Raw genomic sequence first — 21,148 nt, forward strand, 5'->3', positions numbered from 1 at the left:
CCCAGGGATCAATAAAGTATTCTGATTCTGATTCTGATTTGCAGTTAAAAGATCGAAATGATCCCACACAGCAGAAACTTTTCTTTTTCTTTTGGGCTCCATTTTTTATGGAGAGATGTGTATTATCTGTTTCTTTGCGAGAGTAATTTTGTTTTTTTTTTTTTGGTGGTGACTCATTCCGTTGACAGATGCAGATGTGGTACCTTTTAAACACAGTTTAGAGCGTTGGCAATGAGCGATACAGCAGCTGTATCGATCACGTGACTTTTTCTTAAAGCGACACACGCACCGATACAGGCTTCGCTCTGTGAGCTTGATACATGCGCTGGTGGGTCAGTGCTGCTGGACCCATCACAAATTTTTGGTATTTAATTGAACACGAGCAAAGCTATTAAATACGGAATAGAAAATAGAAAACGTTTTTGCGTTCCATTCCACGCCCCCGGAAGTTTAATGTAGGACTGAAAATATTGGAAAGATTGTAAAACAGTCAAAAACGTAGCCCTTGTAATAACCGGAAATTTTGACTTATGGGTGGCTTTTTTGTGATTCTAACTATGCATTTTTAATGTGTTGGATAACATTTATATTAAATTGAATGTAGTAATAAAATAGTGACGTCTACAGGCGTGTTTAAAATACGTATTGTGGCAGAACTTCCTTCTATTACTTTGAATCAAACTTTTAACTGCTAGAAGTAGCGACCCTAAACTGGATGAAGCTTGATGGATGGATTGAAAGGTATGTAGTTGTTTGTTTTACTTTGCCATGGGACAAACCTCTAACCTCAGCAGGGGCTCTGGTATTTTCAGATACTGTATATTGTTAACTCTGGGTATATTCATTTTAACTGCTAGTGCATGCTCATGCTGTAATATTGTTTGGTCTTTTGTAACAGTGATGCTTAATTACATTGAAAAAGGGGAAGATGGGGCTGACTGTATAAAAATAGCACATTTTTGTGGGTCCTCTGAAATGCTGAGTCTGTGTGTAGCAACGTGACAGAGACATCAATATAAATAAATCAAATGTGATGCATGATTAGCATGGTGTTTGTTATACTTTGAATTTTTTTTTTTTTGCTTTTACAGAAGTTTCAGAAACAGGAAAGAATAAAAACTCACGAACATTTTTGTTTATGATCACTTTATTTTTAAAAGCAACGAAAGAGTAACTTAGCCCCCTCAAACTAAACTACTTCTGTAAATAAAGAAAGTTAATGTTCTTTATAGTAGCATAAAAAAAATCTCTTTATAACCAGCTATCCTAAACTCTAAACTCCAATAGTCGTATGACCTTATGATCTCAGTAGATATTAGACAGTAAATAACACAGCACTCTACCACAGTGGTTATCAAAACCCCATATGATTAAAGCTAGACTACTCAGCACACTAAACTAAACACATTTAAATCCTTAACAGTATTAGAAACTAACAACAAACCCCAGCACTACTCCCACTCGGTTTTGTCATTTACATCATTTGTGTTTCCATTATTCTAAGTAAAGTAATGAAATGTCCCATGGAGCCCCTCACACATTTAGAGACAGCTTTTAGAAATCAGAGCGGACCAGTGAGTGTGCTCTCAGTGAATGCTGTATCTGCTGTTATCTCTGGTCTCAATTGTCTTTATCAGCAGCTTCGGGGCAGGAGAGCTGGAGGCACTTTGGTAGCCATTAGTGCTTTTAGTACTTGAAGAGAAACCTGAAGAAAAACACATGAAGATGTGTAAAACAGAATTTCATAAAATACAAATTCTCTGTCTTTATTAATGTAACCTCTCAGTCCAGAGCATCAAGGGCTTAGTCATATAAAAACATTCGTATTCATACACTAAACTGCCTTAGTGTGTGACACTTACTGTAGTTGGAGATGGGCTGGATGTTGAGGATAGACTGTTGTCCAAGTCTGCAGAGGCAAAAAAGAAACAAAGAAAAGAAAAAGAGGTTATTTATATTTCTACTTTTGTGGACTCTTTAACTCTTCTGTTCCATCCTGGGCTGTAACCATGTGGTGTCAGATTCCCACCCGTAGAGGGCACTCTACCCTAACATTAACCTAAATTCTGTTTCATTTCATCCTGGTGTAGTTCTCACTGATGTCTCTATTATCGCTCCCTGTGGGGTATGATAGCCCCGTTGACCTTGAATTAGATACGCAGAAGAAAATGGGTGGATGAATAAATCATGATAAATCTCCGGCTTCATCTGGGAAACAAAGAGCTGCAAAATGGCTTATCAGCAAAAAGTATAAAAGTCATGAGCACCACAAAGGTTTATCTGGCATTAGCAGAAAGAGCTGAACCTTACAGCATTCACACAATAAAGACAAACAGGAACTAGTTGTTAGCAATACAAAAAACTTTCCATTGGAATCAGATCCTTGTCTGTTTCCACTGTTTCTAATTATTAATTTAAGATTTAAACTACATTATTATTATTGTGGCACACCGACAAATTAAAAAATGTTATTTATTGCAACATTTTCTTTGTATTCAGAGGTTTTCTGAGGGGAAATTTGGGCGCAGGAACAAAAACAGAGTATATAAAAAAATCCAAAAAGAATTTAGCTCCACTGCTTCATTCACTCATCTACAGCGACGTCACATTTTTGTGAAGCTGTTTAATTTACAAAATTATCATATGAATATTTGTATCCATAATATCAATTTTTAATTTAATCACTCTTAGTCTCAGTGCCGGTATGTCGCTGCCAATCTCATTCCAGTAAATCAAGCATCGAACTAAAATTACCCTAATGATGGTCATAATGGTGAAAGTCAGGCTCAAGGATACACACATCCATGCATACTCCATCCATGAGTATGCATAAATAAAGAAATGGTTTATGAAGTAGTTTACATTTAGTCAGAGTCAGCAAACATAAGATTATGCAAGTAACATTGTACATAAGCCCCTTGCAATTTATTCTTATTGGATTGGAAGGATGTATATTCTGGTGAACTCTCTGCAGTGGTAGAGTCTGAATGGAATAACCATAACCACCTGTCCTCCTCTCCTTCCAGCAGCTTCCTGTAGGTGGCGATCTCAATGTCCAGAGCCAGTTTCAAGTTCATCAGGTCCTGCAGGTGAAGACAGAATCAGTTTCACTTCACATAATTTCATTTCACTTATGTTCTATGTTTTCTTGTCTATCCTTTGTTTCTACTTATAGTTTATATTTTCCATCCATGTCTTCTCCTGACTCACCTGATACTCCCGGAGCTGTCGAGCCATATCCTGTTTGGATCTCTGCAGAGCTTCCTCCAGGTCTCTGATCCGAGCTTTGGCTTCTTTCACAGCAAGCTCTCCACGCTCCTCCGCCTCAGCCAGCTGGTTCTCCAGACTGGCACGCTGAAGAGAGGAAGGGAACAAGAGATCATCCATGAGGGACCTGAAATGCATTTTTCTGAGTTTAATGTTGCTTCCATGTGTACCTGTGCTTTGACCGCTTCTATCTCGCTCTGCAGGCGGCTGATCAGTCGGTTGATCTCGGCGATGTCTCCCTTCACGATGCGAAGCTCGTCCCCAAACTGGCTGGCCTGGACTGACATTTGGTCAAACTGCAAATAGAATAGCTGTGAATGGTACGAGGACCGCAAAAGAAAATTATTTCATGTAAAGGAGGGAATCGTGGACGTGCAGTGTTAGCACTGAAGATTATGCCTGGGACCTTTCTGTGTGATGTTTGCCTGTTTTTCCTGTGCGTGTGTGGGTTCTGTCCAGGTACTGTGTCCAAAGACACAGGTGTGAATTGTCTCTTTTTTGTGTTAGCCCGCAATAGACTGATGACCTCTCTGGGTGTACCCCGCCTTTCCATCTTGAATTGGATACATGGTTTCAGACTATTTTCAACCATCGGTTCTGCAGGATGTCAGTGAGCTAATGCTACTGATGTTTTCATCTCAGACACAGAAGCTTTGTGTGGGGCAGCCAGTCAGGAGAAAGTTGTCTTAAAGGGAGAAGAGCTAAAACAGTTACTTTGAGTCCTGGAAAAGCTACTTTTGTACAGTTCAAAATCTAGAACTGGAGCGTGACAGGACACATGTTTATGCAGGGGAACTCTGACAACCGCTTAAATAAGTGACTGTAAAGCGCTTGTGTTGTTAGCGTCACTCCTTTGGTCCAGGGATCATCCTGTTTTCTCTCCTTTACCTTATTCTTGTACCAGGCCTCTGCTTCCTCTCGACTGCGGGCTGCAATCTCCTCATACTGAGATTTGACCTCAGCTACGATCTGCTCCATGTTCAGACTGCGGCTGTTGTCCATCTGCACCACAACTGAAGTATCTTTAATGCTCGCCTGCAGCTCACGCAGCTCCTGGTCAAGTTGAGGGAAATCAAAGAGAAGCAGTCAGTATAAAAACCCGCAAGATCAACTATTGTCTCATGCATCTTCCTGCACTTGTGCCACCCCATGGGAAAAAAGATGATAAAAATATTTTACGTGTTGCTAATATGCTCAGCATATGGAATCACAATGTTAACACACAAACACACTGCATGTCTGCGCCTGTTTCAGTGATACTTCAGTGGTCTGAAAATCTCTGGTGACTTAGTGTGTTTTATTTTTATTAATTTAATTTAATTTATTATGAAGATCTCTAGAGAAGTCAGTTGACAACAACAAATGTTTCCGCAGGTTGGCATAAAAAGCATTTCAAAGGCAGACAGTGTTTTGAAGTTGACTCTCCAGTGAGTCATGATATAAAACAGAACAATGAACAAAGTGGAAATTGTAGCTTTATCCGAGAAACAACTGGAAACCAGAAAGGAAGAGTGTGCAAATCCAGGATTATGCCAAGCATGAGGACCTTTGTTTACCTCCTCATACGCGTTACGCAGGAAGTTTATTTCATCAGTCAAAGCTCCGACTTTATCCTCCAGATCAGCCTTGACCAAATAGGCTGAATCTACATCCTAAAACACACAGGGAAACACACAACTGATTAAAAGACACTGATTTTTGTGTTCAAAAATCCCCTGCACTTGGAGGAAATACTCCTGTTTGAGTCATCAGGAAGAACAATGAGCAGGATTTTGTTTATTCAGATTAAGAAAACTTTGAAGGTATGTGTGCAGACACCAAAATAATGTATTTTGACTTCTTTTAAAGAGCAATTTGAGACCCAAAGTTGGAGCCAGAAAAATTGGGAAACTTATAGTATGAAGTCAGAAATCTTTGCTGAGATTACTGTAATGTCTAAGAAATGACACAAGATGCTGCTCGCACAGCTGCACAGGAAAGTTGCTAAATTATTTATGGATTCTGCGTGTGAGAATACAGGAGAGAAAATCTGGACAATGAGGAAGGACAATAGAGGGGCTTGTATTACTCGCCACACCTGTATGAATGAACATGAACGGATGTGTCTATATGCCAACCTTTTTTAAGATAACAAAGTCGTTCTCCAGGTTGTTTCTCTTGTTAATTTCATCTTCATATCTGTGACAGGGAGAGAACAGGGTATTTTATTACAATAAAACATACACCTGTGTATATCTGTGTAGGTTCTCCGCCATGCAGGTCGTACACCTGAGCTGAAAACTCTAAAGTGTCATTTTTTACTTGTGCTTGTAGTCCTCTACCAGACCCTGCATGTTTCTCAGCTCCCCATCCAGCTTAGTTTTGTCATTGTTGACCAGGTCCATCTGGCGCCTCAGACCTGCCATGTAGGCCTCAAACAGGGGTTCCACATTGGATCGGCTGACCCCCTGACCCTGCAGCAGCTCCAGTTTTGTCTCAAGCATCTTATTCTGCTGCTCCAGATACCGTACCTGGTGAGGGAAGAAGACCCAGATCATTTAGCATTTTCAAAGACACGGTGAAGGTTTGTCATAATGCACTTTTTGTTTCTGATCATCAGGATTGAAGGAACAGCTAGAAAACAAAAGTGACTCTATTATAAGATGTTTATCAACATAACAACTCTTGGAAAGTCTAGAGCTATGTCATTATGTCGTTTGGGTCGATTCAGTCAGGTCTTCCAGTGGGCATCTTATTAGTGGAGCTTTCATTACTCCAAGACGGGCACCAGCTATCCTCTAATTACAGTCTCTGAACTGGACCCATATGTCTGTGCCGTTGATTCCTTTTGGTTAAATAGACCAGTAGCACTCCACCCTCTCGACCAATTTGGGTCACTTCTGCCCCCCCCCCCCCCCCCCCAAAAAAAACAACAACAAATAAACAAATAAACAAAAAACAAAACAGCATGGCAGCAGCCAACAGTCCAGAAAGCATTGGTGGCTTCTCTTCCAAAATCCAACTTTTAGTCCAGTTAATTTTGGTGCAGTGGCCAAACTACAACTGCTACAACTTCTATGTTCATACGTAAGCCACCTTTCTTCATAGATGGCAGAACTCTGCACTGATCATTGAATTTAAACTATTTTAAAGTCACTATTACCCCCAGTGTTTCTTAACATTTGGAAAATGGCTATTACAGCACATAGGTGGATTGTATGGCTCATTGCTCTTTTGTAATGTATTGCCTCATTGCTGTATTACGACACTGTTGTTTTTGCTGACAATTAATTCTTGTTTTTCTCCTCGTTTTTCACAATCTTCAGAAAAATGCTTTCAGTTAATAAATAGAGTTTTTGCTTTTTTCTTAAATAATTTCTGCTTCTACATTGAATCTCTTTAGATTTTCAACTAACTGCTTATTGTTATTAAGAAAATAACCATCTGTTTAACCATTAAAGACTGCAATCATCAGCAGCAGCTCCAGAATAAGGCACAGAGGAATGCCATAGCTCCAGCAGATAACCAGCTCGAGCTCAGTGTCAACACCTGAATATATTCCAGCCCTGTACTTGCCCGGCTCGTGTTTCTTACCTGCAGCCAGGTACATCCAGCGCCTATTATACCTTCCAACACAAAGCCCGTGTTCTGTTCATGACAGAATAACCTCCCTCTGAGACACAACCATACCGTGTCTAGTCTGATCTATCAGGTTACAAATTGAACTCAATGGGACGGAAATGGGACAGATAGCTTGAATATCCAGCATCCCAGTGCCATACATTCATGCAGTAAATGACCATTTAATCTCAGATGTTTAACTCCAACTTTGATGTTCACTGACGTGCAGCTTTAACTGGAGTCATTGTCTTACAACAAGTGAGACGTTGTCTTCCTGATGCATTTCACTAATTACTTCTCTGCATGAGAGAAGCAGCTCACTAATGTTTAATTTAAACAGTTCATCCTAAGTAGGATTGGATTATAGTTGTCACTGCAAGGTCTGTTTATTTATCAATTCACTCAACTTTGCATTTTAGTAATTGTCCTCATCTGTAAGGGGGTCATTTTACAACATCCAGATTTTAATCCCAGGTTAAGCAGAAATCCAATCTTGGATAAATGAACAAAGAGGGGAAAACTGGGCTAGACATCTTTTAAAAGCCAGGTTGATTCTCGTGAGCTTCTGCAACAGAAGGTCTCTAAGAACAAAGACTCTTTGTGTGGGGGAAGTCACATAAGCCATCTCATTTACGGAGACGAATGGACGGTGTTTCCAAATGTTTTCTATGAACATTCACAATATTTTGTCTTATTCAGTGGATAGACTGTCTGGTTTTATTTTACAGCTCTGCAGAACTGCACACACAAAATATCAAATAAACTCCAAAAGCATTTAAAATGAAGATGTTTTGGTGATCTTTTAGTTTTTTAGCTACAATTTACACACTTTTAGCTACTTCAAGAGGTATTAAATCATTACCTTAGATTTGTCATTGATGTCATTGTTATTGATGTCTTCATTGAACTGAATAAAAATTCTTATTATTAATATGTTTTATTCACTAATTGAATCTTCACAAAAATATTTGCATATTTTTGGGCATAAAGTTCTCTGTACATTTCTTTAAATGTGCACAAAAGTAATAGAGGTACAGGACATCAGAGAATATCAAAGATTGTTAACAACCTTTCTGATAAACATTCTCTTTGGGAAACTATGTCAACATTCACATAGCTCAAAAAAACAGGAGGTTTATTTTGCACATTTGGACAAACGGGCTTCCGTCCAGCTCAGCTCTCTGTTTCTGTACGCCTGAAGTGAATCTCCGCTGATGTGAGAAGCCAACAAAGCCTCTATTGTGAAAGTGTTACCTACTCCGTGAGAAAGCAGAGATGTTCCCTAAGTAGGGTATCGATGTCCAGTGTTATCACAGGGCCGATTGCTCCTTCTGTGGGAAATGTGTGCAGCCTGTGTCCTTCAGGAACTTCAACAAGGCATCTTCTCATTCACATTTACTCCCCTATTTGCTTTTTCATAACACTTAGAATAGAAACTTAGGGTCCTATATATGCTGCCCACGATAATGTTATTTCTACTTTCAATTAGCCAACAAGACTGCAGCTTTTTCATAACATGTCTAATAAATCCACAGACTCATAAATGCACAATCTTGATATCCTGGGCATGTCAAAGTTCATCTGCATTGTTCATAAACAAGAATTTTACAAATAGCTGCAAAAGCCACGATGATGCAACCTTAAAACAGCTTTTCCACAAATGTATTTTTAAAAAAAAACATGTGTAAGTGATTACTGCTGCCAGCCCAATAATGTTTAACCATCTCCTATAAATGTTCTCCTGTAAATTTGGACAAAACTAAACAGCAAGAAGAAGAGACTGATCTGAACTTTAGACTGAACACAATAAATAAGAAAAGGCTTAAAAAATTCTAATACTACAAATTAATGGAAATAAATGCACAATATTGGTGGTGAGAAAAGGGATGAGTCACAAATACACAAAATGAAAAATAAATGTCATTTAAAAACTTGAATGAAATATAAAATTGTAAAATATACGCAACTAATGCAGAACCTGGCTGAACACTTTATATCTTTATAACAGTTCTTTGAGCTAGACAGTGTTATGTTCCTCTGCTGCATGAAAAACAAGTGTAAACTGAACTTGCTGTAGATAATTAGTTTGAAATTGGAATAAAACAGTAGCTTAATTTCCTTTTACATTGAGTCAGTTTTTCATTCAAACTGAAGAAGTTACAGCTGAAGCTGCTCGAGCTTTTTAGTCCTCGTAGTAGTACCACTCTGAAGTAATCTAAACATAAAGATGCATTTTTATACTTTACAGCTGTGTGATGTTTAGATAAGAGGAATGATAAAACTTTGAAAACTATAATGTATATTTTCTTCATAAATGATCAAAATACTTAGTAATAATTTCTGAACCAGCCTCAGCAGAGGTCTCTTTACCTTATCTATGAAGGTTGCAAAGCGGTTGTTGAGGCTCTTGATCTGCTCCTTCTCGTGGGCTCGGCTCATGGACAGGTTTGGATCGATCTCCAGGTTAAGAGGAGCCAGCAGGCTCTTGTTGACGGACAGGGATGCCAGCGGAGCCCCCAGGCCGTGGTGATGCCCGTTGGTGCCCGCATACAGAGAGCTGCTGCTGAGGGAGATGCCACTGAAACCTCCCTGAACTGGACCGAAACCACTCAGCCTCCTGGAGCCGCTGCTGCTCCGAACTGAGTTACTGGAGCTGATTCGCTTGGTACGACTCAGACTCATGATGAAGCGAGATGGAGGATTAGATGAAAAACAGCTGATAAATGTTTGGATTGGCTGGAGATGACAGAGAGAGATGATGAAATTTGAATTGGACTGAGCAGAAAATGGACGACAGAAGCAGAAAGAGAAGTGAAACAGGTGAGTGCAGGATGTCTGAACACAGTAAGGTGTCTCAGGTGTCTCATGACCATTTAAACCTCCCCAGGGTGGAGCCAGAAGAGGAGGAGAGAAGCAGGGACACAACAGAGCTGTGGTGTAATATATCCAGTGTTTACAATTTAAGGCCAAAAAACTCTTAGTTTACAGCATTTTAACAATCTAAAGAGGAGACGAGACTTTGGACAAATTGTGAACTTCCCCTTTTGCTGACGTGACACACTGAAGACAAAAGGTCAATCTTCTTGTTTTTGTGTCAGTTTTCCTACTTTTTTTCTCACTTTATTGCCTCGAGAAGGTTAACTGACCTGAGAACATGTTGGTGTTTCCATAGTTTCAGTGGCCCAAACATTGCTAATGCAGCAAGCCAGTTATACGTGTTAAAGTGTTGATCTCTAATGCAGTTTTCTTCTGTGACTTACTACTTCAAATTAAATATATAATTTGGGTCAATTATGAGATTTATTGAAAATAATTTAGACAGCTGTTTGTTCTAGTTTCATAACTGGTGGGAACGTTAACTCGGCTGTTGAAACTGTGGTGTCAGTGGTTTGTCAAGTCTCATTTCAGACATAGAAAGAGGTCATCGGTTGGAACATAGAGCAACACTGAAGTACATTGCTGTGTTCTGTGGTCTTCTAAACCTGCTCAATATAAGCGAGACGTGGTGACTTTTACAGAAAGACAAGCAGAAAGGATGGTAGCCTCATGCATCTTGCTGCACCGTGCATGGGCATCTTCACTTTGCTGCGATGCTTCCTGGCTGAGGACCTCTATAACATTATTACATCAGTACTTATCATCAAAGTATAAACTATTAGCAGACAGACAGGAGTGCTGGAGGGATATTTTTAGAACTGAACCTTTTGTGAAAGTAGAAATATCTCATGAAGAAAACACCTAAAATTCACAGAAAAAAAACGTTTGTAGTCAATATCTGAAAGTGAAATTAAAATATCAATGGAAAAATTAATGTGGCGAGTTGGCAGAAAAACTGGGTAAAGTTTGTATGTTCGGTCAACCAAGTTTTCTCATAGATATTAACCTGAAAATAGTGGAGCCTGGAATTCATTTCCATTCACTTTTATGTAGTACCACATCACAAAAACAGGATATTGGAACGTAAAAGCCCTGAACCTTTATAAGAAAAGACACCTAAACAATGAAACAATCTTCTGTCAGCACCTGGTGACAGTGGGAAGGAAAAACACTTTTAACAAGAAGAAACCTGCAGCAGATCCTGGATCAGGGAGGGCCAACCATTTGCTGTGAGCAGCTGAGAGATGAGAAGAAAGAGAAAAGGAAGCACAGGACGACTGGCTGACCTTTTCATATGCCACTCTAACTCCTCTGTGTCACACATTTTAGCCAAAGTGGTTGGTAAGAAAAACCTAATTTGTTAACATGATCACAGAAGTTACATAAGGTTACTTGGATACTTGCTTATGCTAGCTCTGTTTCCACAAATGCACAGATTTTAACTGATTTCAAAGCAGTGAGGCAGAACCAGTGGCATCTTGTTCAGCCCTCCGGCCTCACAGATAGAATAAATAAAACATTCTGTAAGCTAAACACAGGTTATTATGATCTAAGCAGCTTACAGGCTGGAAAAATAAAGTCCCATCGATTTTGCCGTTGCTGCTGACCTCCAGACGGTTGCCCCAACCCCCAACGATGCCGGCCTTCTGCCTGGCTAAAGGTAGGACTCCAGCTTTTGCTGGCCAACCCTGTCAGTTTGTGTGTCCAGAGTGATTCAGTCACTGTCACCACGGCTGGTGTCGCATCCTGCCACCTGTTTTGTTCACCTCCAGCCTTGCCTCCAGAAGGTCACCGTTACTGCTGATTCCAGCCCTCTGTCAAACCATTGTCTCCTCCCACTTCTTCGCCAGTCTCCAGAAGAGTCCTGTTTCTTCTCCCAACGCCAGCCTCCAGAGTTCCTCTATTTCAGTCACTGGCAAGCTGGTTGGCTTCCGGATTACTTGATCTCACTGTTGGCCTCTGCAGGTGAGCGTCTTGGATTGATTTTTGAGTTTCTAAGTAACAGCCATAAAGCTCAGTCCTTTAGTTAATGCCTTGGGTCCTCCTGTGCCTGCCACACAGATGTACCCGACACTTTCCTGTTTAGCTGATAGGCTCAGTCACTTCTTTGTGGTCACACTGAATAAAACATTAAGTTTATTTTCTAAATTTCATCATGCGATGTTTAAGAAAGGAGGATTGTCAGTGTTAAGCTCATTGGCTAATGACTTGTGACTGACAAGTTGAGCAGACCGAATTTTTTTTAATCTTGAAATGTCAAAACAAGATTTCAGAAAATTGTGGTGGTTACATCTGCTTTTAATGCTGTCTGTGTTTAGCACCATGGTTTCCTGACAGTTTTTCACGAGGCCAGAGGTGTATCCACAATGCACCTGTGCAAAAACCCTAAAAAACATGCTAGACTCTAAGTTTGACAAGCTCCAGGCTGTGTTGAGAGGATACAGGCAAGCTCACGACAAAACCCTTAACGCTACTGCTGGAAACTGTGGTTTAGATTCGGTTTAAGTGTTGCATCATGGCGCTCTGCACCAAAGAACATTTCTTTGTTCTGTTTTTTTTAAACATCCTTCACAGCCACCTTAAATTCATTTGATGTGGCTACATATCTGGTGGTATGCATGAAAAGAGAACACAAGAGATAGCAAAACCTCTACATGCCCATCCCCTTTGACAAAGTTCTTATTTCCACAACCTCACTTATCAGAAAACACCAATCAGATTGTGATCTGATTATGATCATGCTGAGTCATTCTGTGTGGTTGTGTTTGCTCAGAGTTTCATTTTAAATGCTGCTCTCACCTTTTGTAATGTTTACAGTTACACCCTTATTAATTTAGCTTTTGTTTCCCATGTTTTGTCCAAAAAGCATGCAAAAAGGACAATGCAGATTTTTTCTTTTTTACATTGCTTTAAAAGACAAATGAGCTTATTGAACATGTAGATAGTTACACTGATTTAAAAAAAATCCCTATAAACATAAAAAATGTCCAAATCAGCATCTACATTTTTCACATTGATACTAGTACATAATAATAACAGACTGGTTAAGAATGTTTGACTGCAATTCTTTTGGTAAATGCTACTTTCATGCATCATATATTACTCTATTCCACAGTATTCCAACTTCCTTATGTGTTCTTATTATCTGAAAATTATTTACAAATACCCGACTTCATTTTCACATTTCATAAACAAGAAAGTCTTCGAACCAACAGCCAATAAGATCACTGCCTCATTGCCCTTTTCAACATGCAGATTACTTACTGAAATAAATAAGCATTGTTGTTTGTTTATATTGTTGACTGATTCAATGACTTTAAGCGTTTTATCAGAACAGAAGCTGTAAGAAACTGCAAGAGAGCAAAGAGTCAAACCTAAAGCTTGTGTGTGTGGCTTTTCTTACTCATCATCTACTCATCTAGCATTGGGTTTATCGTTGCCGTGATAGCAACCCACAAACAGGCTAAAGGTTTAAGTTTTTCAGTTTGAAAGCCTGGAGAGGCATTTAAACGAAAAACACTCAATAGATGCAGGAGGAAAAAAATGTCACAAGCGCCTCATAACATGCTCTTTCCAGGCAGCACAACCACAGGCGTTGTATTTACTGAAACATTAGTATGGTCTGTGATGCCTCACAGTTTGACTGACCACACAGGCTCATCATAGCGATCCTTTTAAAGGTTGCACTCATGCAGAAACGATATAAGTAAGAAGTCAAGGGCAAGCAGATGAAAACCACAGTCTGAATATCAGGGTCTGACTCAACACCTCAAAGACGAAAGGCTGAAAAGATGATGCATGCTGTGCACGATCTTATGTTTCTCTATCTTCTAACATGTCTTGGACAAAATGGTAAGATTGCAAAATGTAATTACTTATCTATTGAAAAAATCCTACATTAACTTTTTTCCTCTCACTCTTGCAGGGCATGGAAGTGAAATCATAAATGGCAAAAATGTCCCACAGAACTCAATGCAGTATATGGCTTCTGTGCAGATCAATGGAAAACACGTATGTGGAGGATTTCTTGTCAGTGAAGACTTTGTGCTCACGGCTGCACATTGTTACAAAAAGTAAGTGAACAAGCTGTGAACTTTTATTTGTTTTTCTCAAAAAACCCAGCTAACACCTACTTAATATTCACTCGCTCAGTTCTCCTATGGAGGTTGTAATTGGAACCCACAACCTGAAGAAGGTTAATAACAACAAAATGAGATACAGTGTAAAGACATGCAAGCACCCACAATATGACAAAGTTGTATCTGGTAATGACATCATGCTCCTCAAAGTAAGTAAATATCTTTGAATGTGAATCATTACAGTCACAATCAAAAACAGGTCAAATGCATCACTGCTTTCAACAACTCCACTTGGTACTTCACCAGAGACTTGATATAAGATCAGAAATGTACCGAGTTGGTTTCTATCAGTCCTTTTATTCTTTTCCTTTGTTGCTTCTTCTAGCTCTCGAGGAAACTTCAACTGGACAAGAAAGTGAAACCGATACAACTGGCAAGGAAGGAGATTAAAGCAAAAGACAATGTAAAGTGTCAGGTGGCTGGATGGGGTTTCACAGAAACCAATGGCAAAGCTGTTGATGTGCTGAGATGGGTAGATGTGCCTCTTATTGACCTTAAGGTCTGTGAGAAACAATGGGCATTCGAGAAAGTTATTCTTCCAAAAGGTGTTATCTGTGCAGGAAGATCTGACACAAAGAGTGGATTCTGCCAGGTATGTCCTCTGTTCTTTTGGAGAAAGTATAATTTAACTTTTAGTCTTAAATAAAAGATAAATAAAACAAGTGTCTTCCTCCTTACAGGGTGATTCTGGTGGCCCTCTGGTGTGCAATGGAACAGCAGTCGGTGTTGCGTCTTTCAACATGAAAAAAAACTGTAACTACCCAAACCGACCCAACGTCTATACAGATATATCAAAGCACCTTTCCTGGATCAAAAACATTCTGAAAAAAAAGCAATGCTAAGTATACACTGTAACAATGTGCAATCTGCAATATCTGGCATTATAATACTGTATGTGAACTGCAGGATAAATGTAAAATAGCTTCAGATATCTCTCCTGTATTGCAAAGATATTCCTGCTTGCTCTTAAATTAGAAATAAAAAATAATGACGCTACTTTCAAATCATGTGTCATTTTTTCAGTTAGTTTGGTTTCACTGATGTTTTTTAGCGATAAAAACAAACAAACTTGTTTTTGTAGCACATTCATATCTCATGTTTGGTTTGCACAGAAATTTCCTGTGAGCCGGTGCTGCAGTGGTTAACATTGTCATGTCACCGTGAGAATCTTCTGGGCCTTTTCTGTGCTCAGTTTTATTTCACCTACTTTTAATTTTAAGACATGCACGTCGAGTAATTTGTGACTGTAAACTGGCAACTCTCATGTGGCTTGTAGTCTCCCTGTTCTACCTCTGTGAGAGTCTTTTCTTTGGTTACCAGTGCATCATTCAGTTCAGTTCAATTAAATTTTATTCATACAGCACCAAATTACAACAACAGTTGCCTCAAGATCCTTTATATTGTAAGTTACAGACCCTACACCATGTTTTGATGCACTGGCAGCCTGTTGAGGGTGTACCCTGCCTCTCACACAATATTATGTGAGAAATGCTCCAGGCTGCTGAGACCCTGCTTGCATACACAGTAAAGAAAATGGATGGATGGACTCGTCCTGTTAGACCATAAGTCTCTTTTTCATATGTGGTGGACAGAAAATGACAAATGTCTGTTAAATCCTTGGCCATTTAATGTTTTAAATGAAAAAAAAAATTGTAAAGCATTCGTTTCAGTGTGACTGTGAGAACACTGGAAACTGTGGTTCCTGTGGTTTAACTATAGCCAGAGAGAGATCCAAAAAAGTTCAGAAAATAAACAGTTCCGGAAGTCTCTGTCTCTGCACCTGAGATCTGTGAAATTGGTGGTCTCTTTCAAAAAGCAGCTAAAAACGCCTCTTTTAAAACTTGCTTTTAGTAATTGTTTGTTTGAACGATTTTGATAAGGATTTTGGAAGGGACTCAGGCGCAGGCCAGGTTTTTCTGTTATGCGAAAGACAGTGCGTTTATTTACAGTGAACACAATCACCAAGTGGCTATATACAATGTGCAGGGGAAAGGGGTCCAGGTCGCCAGGGTCCGTGGGGAAACAGGGTTAGGGGAAAAGGTGCTCCACACTCTCTGTACAAAAGCTCCAAGTCCTCCTCCTCTGCCACTCCTCTCGTAATCAGGTTCCATAAACGATCTACACACAAAAGGTCAGGTTAGTGAGATCATCACAAAAGCTTTAAAGATTCAGGTTTACAGATGTACAAGTTGACTGATAGCTCAACGATCCAGCGAAGACTGGCGCAGATCCGCCATCTTAAGCAGTACTGATCGCACCGGGCGATCCGCAGTAACTCGCTAACGGAGATTTGCCGCGTTAATGTGGTTATGGCGTTAACGTAATTTAACGAGATTAACACTGCCAGCACTAGTTTGAATGTTTTAACATTTTGGTTGTGAAGCATTTGTGATATTTATCTTGATAGGTGCGACCTAAATAAAAATTTTACTTTGAATGTCTCACCCACCTAGTTTATCACCTACGTCTGTGCCACAGTGCATCCACAGTGGTTGTGGGGGTTAAAGCAAAAGTTTATTCACACCGACTTAAAAGAAACAGCTTACATTTAACAGTTCTACTAGACAGACAGCAATTAGCAGTGCAATAGATAACAGCAGTCAAGTCATCCATCCAGCTAGACCCGCCCCTGCACAGTTACCAGCTGTCAGCTACAAAGGATCCTGGTGTTATTTGTCTCTCAGAAATAGTTCATAACTTCCCTTCAACTTGACATTGTTTATCTTTTCTTGTCTTTTGGTTTCTGTGTTCCATGGTTGCTGTCTCCCCTAGTCAAGTCCACGTCTGTTATGTTTCCTGATTTACTTTGAAAGTCTGTGTCCTATGTCACTGTATTGAGTTTTGCTTCCTCTTGGTCTTGTCATGTCAAATTACTCCCAGCTGTGCTCTCCTCCTGTGTAGCATTCCCCTCGTTATCGCTCAATGTATTTAAGCCCTGTGTTTCTCTTTGTCAGTGTCACGTCTTCTGTGATCCATCCCTGAGGTCAGGTTAACTGTTTTTCAGGATTTCATGCAGGTCATGGTCAAGTTAGCGAATTCATGTATTTCATAGTTTTTTCCATCCACCTGCACAAGTCTTGTCATTTCTAGTGTTTTCCAGTTTAGGTTTTGGTGATGTGATTGTTAGGGACAGTAGAGAATGACAGGAAAGCGGGGAGAGAGAGGGGGGGGACATGCATCAAAAAGGCGCAGGCCGGCCTGCTCCTCCAACTGAGCTTAACCTGTGCTTAGAAATTATATTCTCTGTTAACTGTAGCTTGGATCAAAGGGGATCAAACGCTAGCTTATTTTGATAAACAACATTTTTATATGCAAAACTCGAGTGGCATTACGGGTGGCAAGAGATTATTTTAGGGTGGCACATGCCATAGCAATTTACATAGCATACTGCGTAAAATCAGTACATTTGAATGAGGTATCAGTGGGTTAACCCCTAAAGGGTGATAACTTAATATTGCGTTGCTTAATATAATTTCAAAGGCCATAATTTAATCTAAAAATTAGATTTGCTGAAGTAACTGTGATATCATTTGGGTTAAAAAAGTGTTTTTGTGCATTTTTATTCTGCACTTAAGTTCAGTAAATTTTCCATTCTTATGCTAAAAAGTTGTCTGGGTCGATTCTTTCGTTGGTGTCTAAACTGCAGGAAAGGGGTTTACTGTTAGTTTCTCTGATTCCTGTCTATATAAGAACTATTGTGGTATCTGTTCTACACTGTAAAATCTAATGAGTTCCCAGAACTAAAAAAAACTATACAAACTCGTTGCCTGAAAAAATTGAGTAAAGCTTACTTACTGTCCCGTTTAGTTCTTTAGCCATCAGAATTATTGTGTGAAGGCCAAGAAACATGCCCAACGGATTTAGTTTACCAAGTGCATCATTATGGCCTTACCGTATTGGTCCATTTGACTGACCTTTGTTATTATTATTTATTTATGTGACGTCATTTCCAGAGTAAAACTGCAAAGGATTGTAGGTACAAGTGGTGAGCTAGAATGGCAAGAAGCGGTTGAATTATTAACTGCCATAGCCGGTCGCATGATTTGAACCTAATTTGTTGCGCTATGCTGCTTTATTTACTGTGGCTTTGCGGGCTAATGTTGGTTGTGTTTTGTAGGTAAACTAGCCAACAAAATGCTGGAATGCGATCCAGACTGGGCACCCTCTATCAACCTGGGTCATACCGAGTTTAAAACTGCTACCACAGATTTGATCGGTTAAGAGGTAGACCGATATCAAACAGTCACGAAAAGTCCTGCATTCCTTTTCATTCCATTTCTCCCTATTTTAATATCCTATGGTATGATGGATATATTTCATGATATTTTCACAGAACATCATTCCACGGTTTTCTAATGGGTATTTCTGAAGACAATTTTTGTGACTGGTAAACTTACCTTTGTACAGACGACGGTCTTATGTTCTACTCTGAAGATTTCAAGGTCCTGTACCCATCCTTCAGTAAACTGGACCTGGGCTTGTTGCAGGGATCTGAAGTTACCAAACACTTCATGAGTGTATGCACTCAAACTTAGGCCCATATAATTAATGAGCGTGATGAAAGCTGGGCAACACGCTAACGTCCTTGCACGACACCACAGCAATAACCTAGATAACTAACTAACATTTAATACTAAATATTCAATGTTATTTTGTAGCATGTAAGACCGACAGCGCACAATGGGCTTTGAGGGAGCAGCCAAGAAAGATATAGTTTGTGTCTGTGCGCACCCATGTGTGCACCTGTGTGCATACAAAAGGTTTCTCCATGTAACGATCTGCTAGAAGGCGTGGGGAGCCACAGCCCCGCCCCCCAAACATGCTCTATACCGCACCTCCAGAGAGGTGATGGTGCCTAGACCCAGGAGATGTTACCCTTTTTCCTTGGGTGGAGACAAGCAGACTACCCCAGGTCCGGCAGCAGCAGGGAGGCCCTGCATCCAGACCCCGATCCGGTGGAGATGAAGCCAGCTGCAGAGGTGTGCAGGTGGATAGCGAATGAGCAACAGCTTCTAACTTTTCACTAGTACTCATTTATTTAGAATATCAAAAATAAGAGTGCTACCTCTACCACACGTTACTTGAGAGCCCACTAGTCCGCATACACACGGAAGAATCCATTACAGAGATGATACAAAGAAGAACAAAAACAGGGGTGACACACCAGTTATGAGACCGGAGGCGCCACCATGCGGCGCTACACTGCATTACAACAGCAACTGCTACATGATGCGTGCTGTTCTAAAGTGCATTTAAAACAACACTTATATTAATATTACACTGTATGCAATAAAAAAAAAAACAATTAAATAAACTTCATGTAATCAGCCCAACTTTTATTTTCAAATGCAAAAAAGTATATCAGCCAACATACTGGACACTGTTCTGCTGAACAACAAGCAATTATATTGCCATCATTGTTGTAATCTTACAGCAAAACAAAGTCTCCGATTTAAGATATAATTGCAAATGTAATTACAGAAGAAAGTTTTTAACATTGTCCCAATTTCCCTTAAGTACAGTGGCAGTGGATGTGGGTTGGAGATGCAATGACCTTGAACATGCAGGTGACCATCTTCCCTGACCAACCATCTGTGACAGAGGACTCATCCTTCCTGGTGTCCTCTAAGCAAACCATCATATTTTAGAGCACTAACTTATTTGCTGTCTAAAACATTTTGTCTGCATTTGCTATAGAACAGAAAGACAATTCAGACAATCTCAGGCTCCCTCCCCATCCGAGAGCTGACATTCAATGTCCCGTTTGTCAGTCTGCATAGCCCTGACCACCAGTCAACACACAATAATGTCATGAAAGCATATTTTTAAAGAGGCTATGCAAACATGGGCAATAACTTTTCATTCTGATGATCTGCAGAATAATTTGGCTATAATCATTGGCTTCCTGTTAAATCCAGAATTGACTTCAAAATCCTGCTCCTCACATACAAGGTCTTAAATAATCAGGCCCCATCTTATCTTAATGACCTTGTAGTACCATATCACCCTATTAGAGCACTTCGCTCTCACTCTGCAGGCCTACTTGTTGTTCCTAGAGTATTTAAAAGTAGAATGGGAGGCAGAGCCTTCAGTTTTCAGGCCCCTCTTCTGTGGAACCAGCTTCCAGTTTGGATTCGGGAGACAGACACTATCTCTACTTTCAAGATTAGGCTTCAAACTTTCCTTTTTGCTAAAGCATATAGTTAGGGCTGGACCAGGTGACCCTGAATCCTCCCTTAGTTATGCTGCAATAGATGTAGGCTGCCGGGGGATTCCCATGATGCATTGAGTTTTTCCTTTCCAGTCACCTTTCTCACTCACTATGTGTTAACAGACCTCTCTGCATTGAATCATATCTGTTATTAACCTCTGTCTCTCTTCCACAGCATGTCTTTATCCTGTCTTCCTTCTCTCACCCCAACTGGTCGCAGCAGATGGCCCCGCCCCTCCCTGAGCCTGGTTCTGCTGGAGGTTTCTTCCTGTTAAAAGGGAGTTTTTCCTTCCCACTGTCGCCAAACTGCTTGCTCATAGGGGGTCATATGATTGGTGGGTTTTTCTCTGTATCTATAAAGCGCCTTGAGGCGACTTTTGTTGTGATTTGGTGCTATATCAATAGAATTGAATTGAATAATTTGGGCACAAATCAAAATTTAATGTTCAAAAACTTGTGGACTTCACTATATACAGTTTAGACAGTTTGGAAAACCAAAAATACATACCACTCAGTTGATGTCTTTCTGTCTAACAGCTCCTTTTCTAGACTTGTAAGAGTTTGATGTAATGTGGGGAGTGCTGGTCCTGAGCCTCAAAGACAGTAAGAAGCAAACAGAGGGAAAGAAAACCCTGAAAATTTTTTAGAACCTGTTTTGATCTTTAATGGCTGTGCAACTGTTATAACTAGGGTAGGTTTCAATTATCCATTTTCTGATTAAAATCTATTTCAGCTTGATTAACACAATATCGATTCATGAAATCCTGAATCAATTTTTAAATATAAATGTATTTCACCAGAAACGAAGGAATCTCAGGTTAAAGCTTTCATTTCGTCAACCACCAAAAAGCTAAAACAGTAAATGAGAGCAGGTAGACAAATTCCACACAAAGACGTAAACACAAAGCACAGACCCGATGCATCAGAATCTGTGAGGTGTCGGCTTTCTCACCCAACGGCACAAACATGGACACGCCGCTAGGGCTGAAAGCCGACAGCTCACAGATTCTGAAGCTGCAGATTTTGTCACTCTCCAACTGAAGTTTACTGAACC

General features: G+C 39.9%; 2 protein-coding genes and 1 long non-coding RNA gene across 3 annotated transcripts; 1 reads left to right on the forward strand and 2 right to left on the reverse strand.

Annotated features, from left to right (window-relative positions):
• Nucleotides 1–1,130: 1,130 nt before the first annotated feature.
• LOC146575048 (intermediate filament protein ON3) lies at nt 1,131–9,697 on the reverse strand. Its single transcript, XM_085275248.1, has 10 exons — nt 9,238–9,697; nt 5,569–5,777; nt 5,385–5,445; nt 4,824–4,919; nt 4,156–4,320; nt 3,438–3,563; nt 3,211–3,354; nt 3,007–3,083; nt 1,863–1,909; nt 1,131–1,705 (listed from the first exon to the last, which is right to left on the reverse strand). The coding sequence occupies exons 1-10, from the start codon at nt 9,547–9,549 to the stop codon at nt 1,587–1,589; spliced, it is 1,356 nt and encodes a 451-aa protein (XP_085131374.1). The 5' UTR covers nt 9,550–9,697; the 3' UTR covers nt 1,131–1,586.
• Nucleotides 9,698–13,483: 3,786 nt separating this feature from the next.
• Nucleotides 13,484–14,868, forward strand: LOC146575049 (mast cell protease 1A-like). Its single transcript, XM_085275641.1, has 5 exons — nt 13,484–13,596; nt 13,670–13,817; nt 13,897–14,032; nt 14,209–14,475; nt 14,564–14,868. The coding sequence occupies exons 1-5, from the start codon at nt 13,536–13,538 to the stop codon at nt 14,723–14,725; spliced, it is 774 nt and encodes a 257-aa protein (XP_085131767.1). The 5' UTR covers nt 13,484–13,535; the 3' UTR covers nt 14,726–14,868.
• An 808-nt stretch (nt 14,869–15,676) lies between these two features.
• LOC146575050 (uncharacterized) lies at nt 15,677–18,953 on the reverse strand. Its single transcript, XR_014892523.1, has 3 exons — nt 18,759–18,953; nt 18,281–18,374; nt 15,677–16,001 (listed from the first exon to the last, which is right to left on the reverse strand). It is a non-coding gene; the product is annotated as an uncharacterized LOC146575050 (long non-coding RNA).
• Nucleotides 18,954–21,148: the final 2,195 nt, after the last annotated feature.

The sequence above is a fragment of the Mchenga conophoros genome, linkage group LG5, assembly GCF_057382185.1.
Source record: "Mchenga conophoros isolate Kocher_MC1m ecotype Shallow Benthic linkage group LG5, M_conophoros_male_GT1.1, whole genome shotgun sequence".
NCBI lineage: Eukaryota > Metazoa > Chordata > Actinopteri > Cichliformes > Cichlidae > Mchenga > Mchenga conophoros.

Excerpts from the sequence above, each read along its gene's own strand:
- LOC146575048 (XM_085275248.1), bottom strand. The coding sequence starts at position 9,549 with ATGAGTCTGAGTCGTACCAAGCGAATCAGCTCCAGTAACTCAGTTCGG. Across the intron at positions 4,321-4,823 it reads TGCGTAACGCGTATGAGGAG|GAGCTGCGTGAGCTGCAGGC; the intron begins GTAAACAAAGGT and ends CAACTTGACCAG. Across the intron at positions 3,084-3,210 it reads GACAGCTCCGGGAGTATCAG|GACCTGATGAACTTGAAACT; the intron begins GTGAGTCAGGAG and ends CTTCACCTGCAG.
- LOC146575049 (XM_085275641.1), top strand. The coding sequence starts at position 13,536 with ATGATGCATGCTGTGCACGATCTTATGTTTCTCTATCTTCTAACATGT. Across the intron at positions 13,597-13,669 it reads AACATGTCTTGGACAAAATG|GGCATGGAAGTGAAATCATA; the intron begins GTAAGATTGCAA and ends TCACTCTTGCAG. Across the intron at positions 13,818-13,896 it reads GCTGCACATTGTTACAAAAA|TTCTCCTATGGAGGTTGTAA; the intron begins GTAAGTGAACAA and ends TCACTCGCTCAG.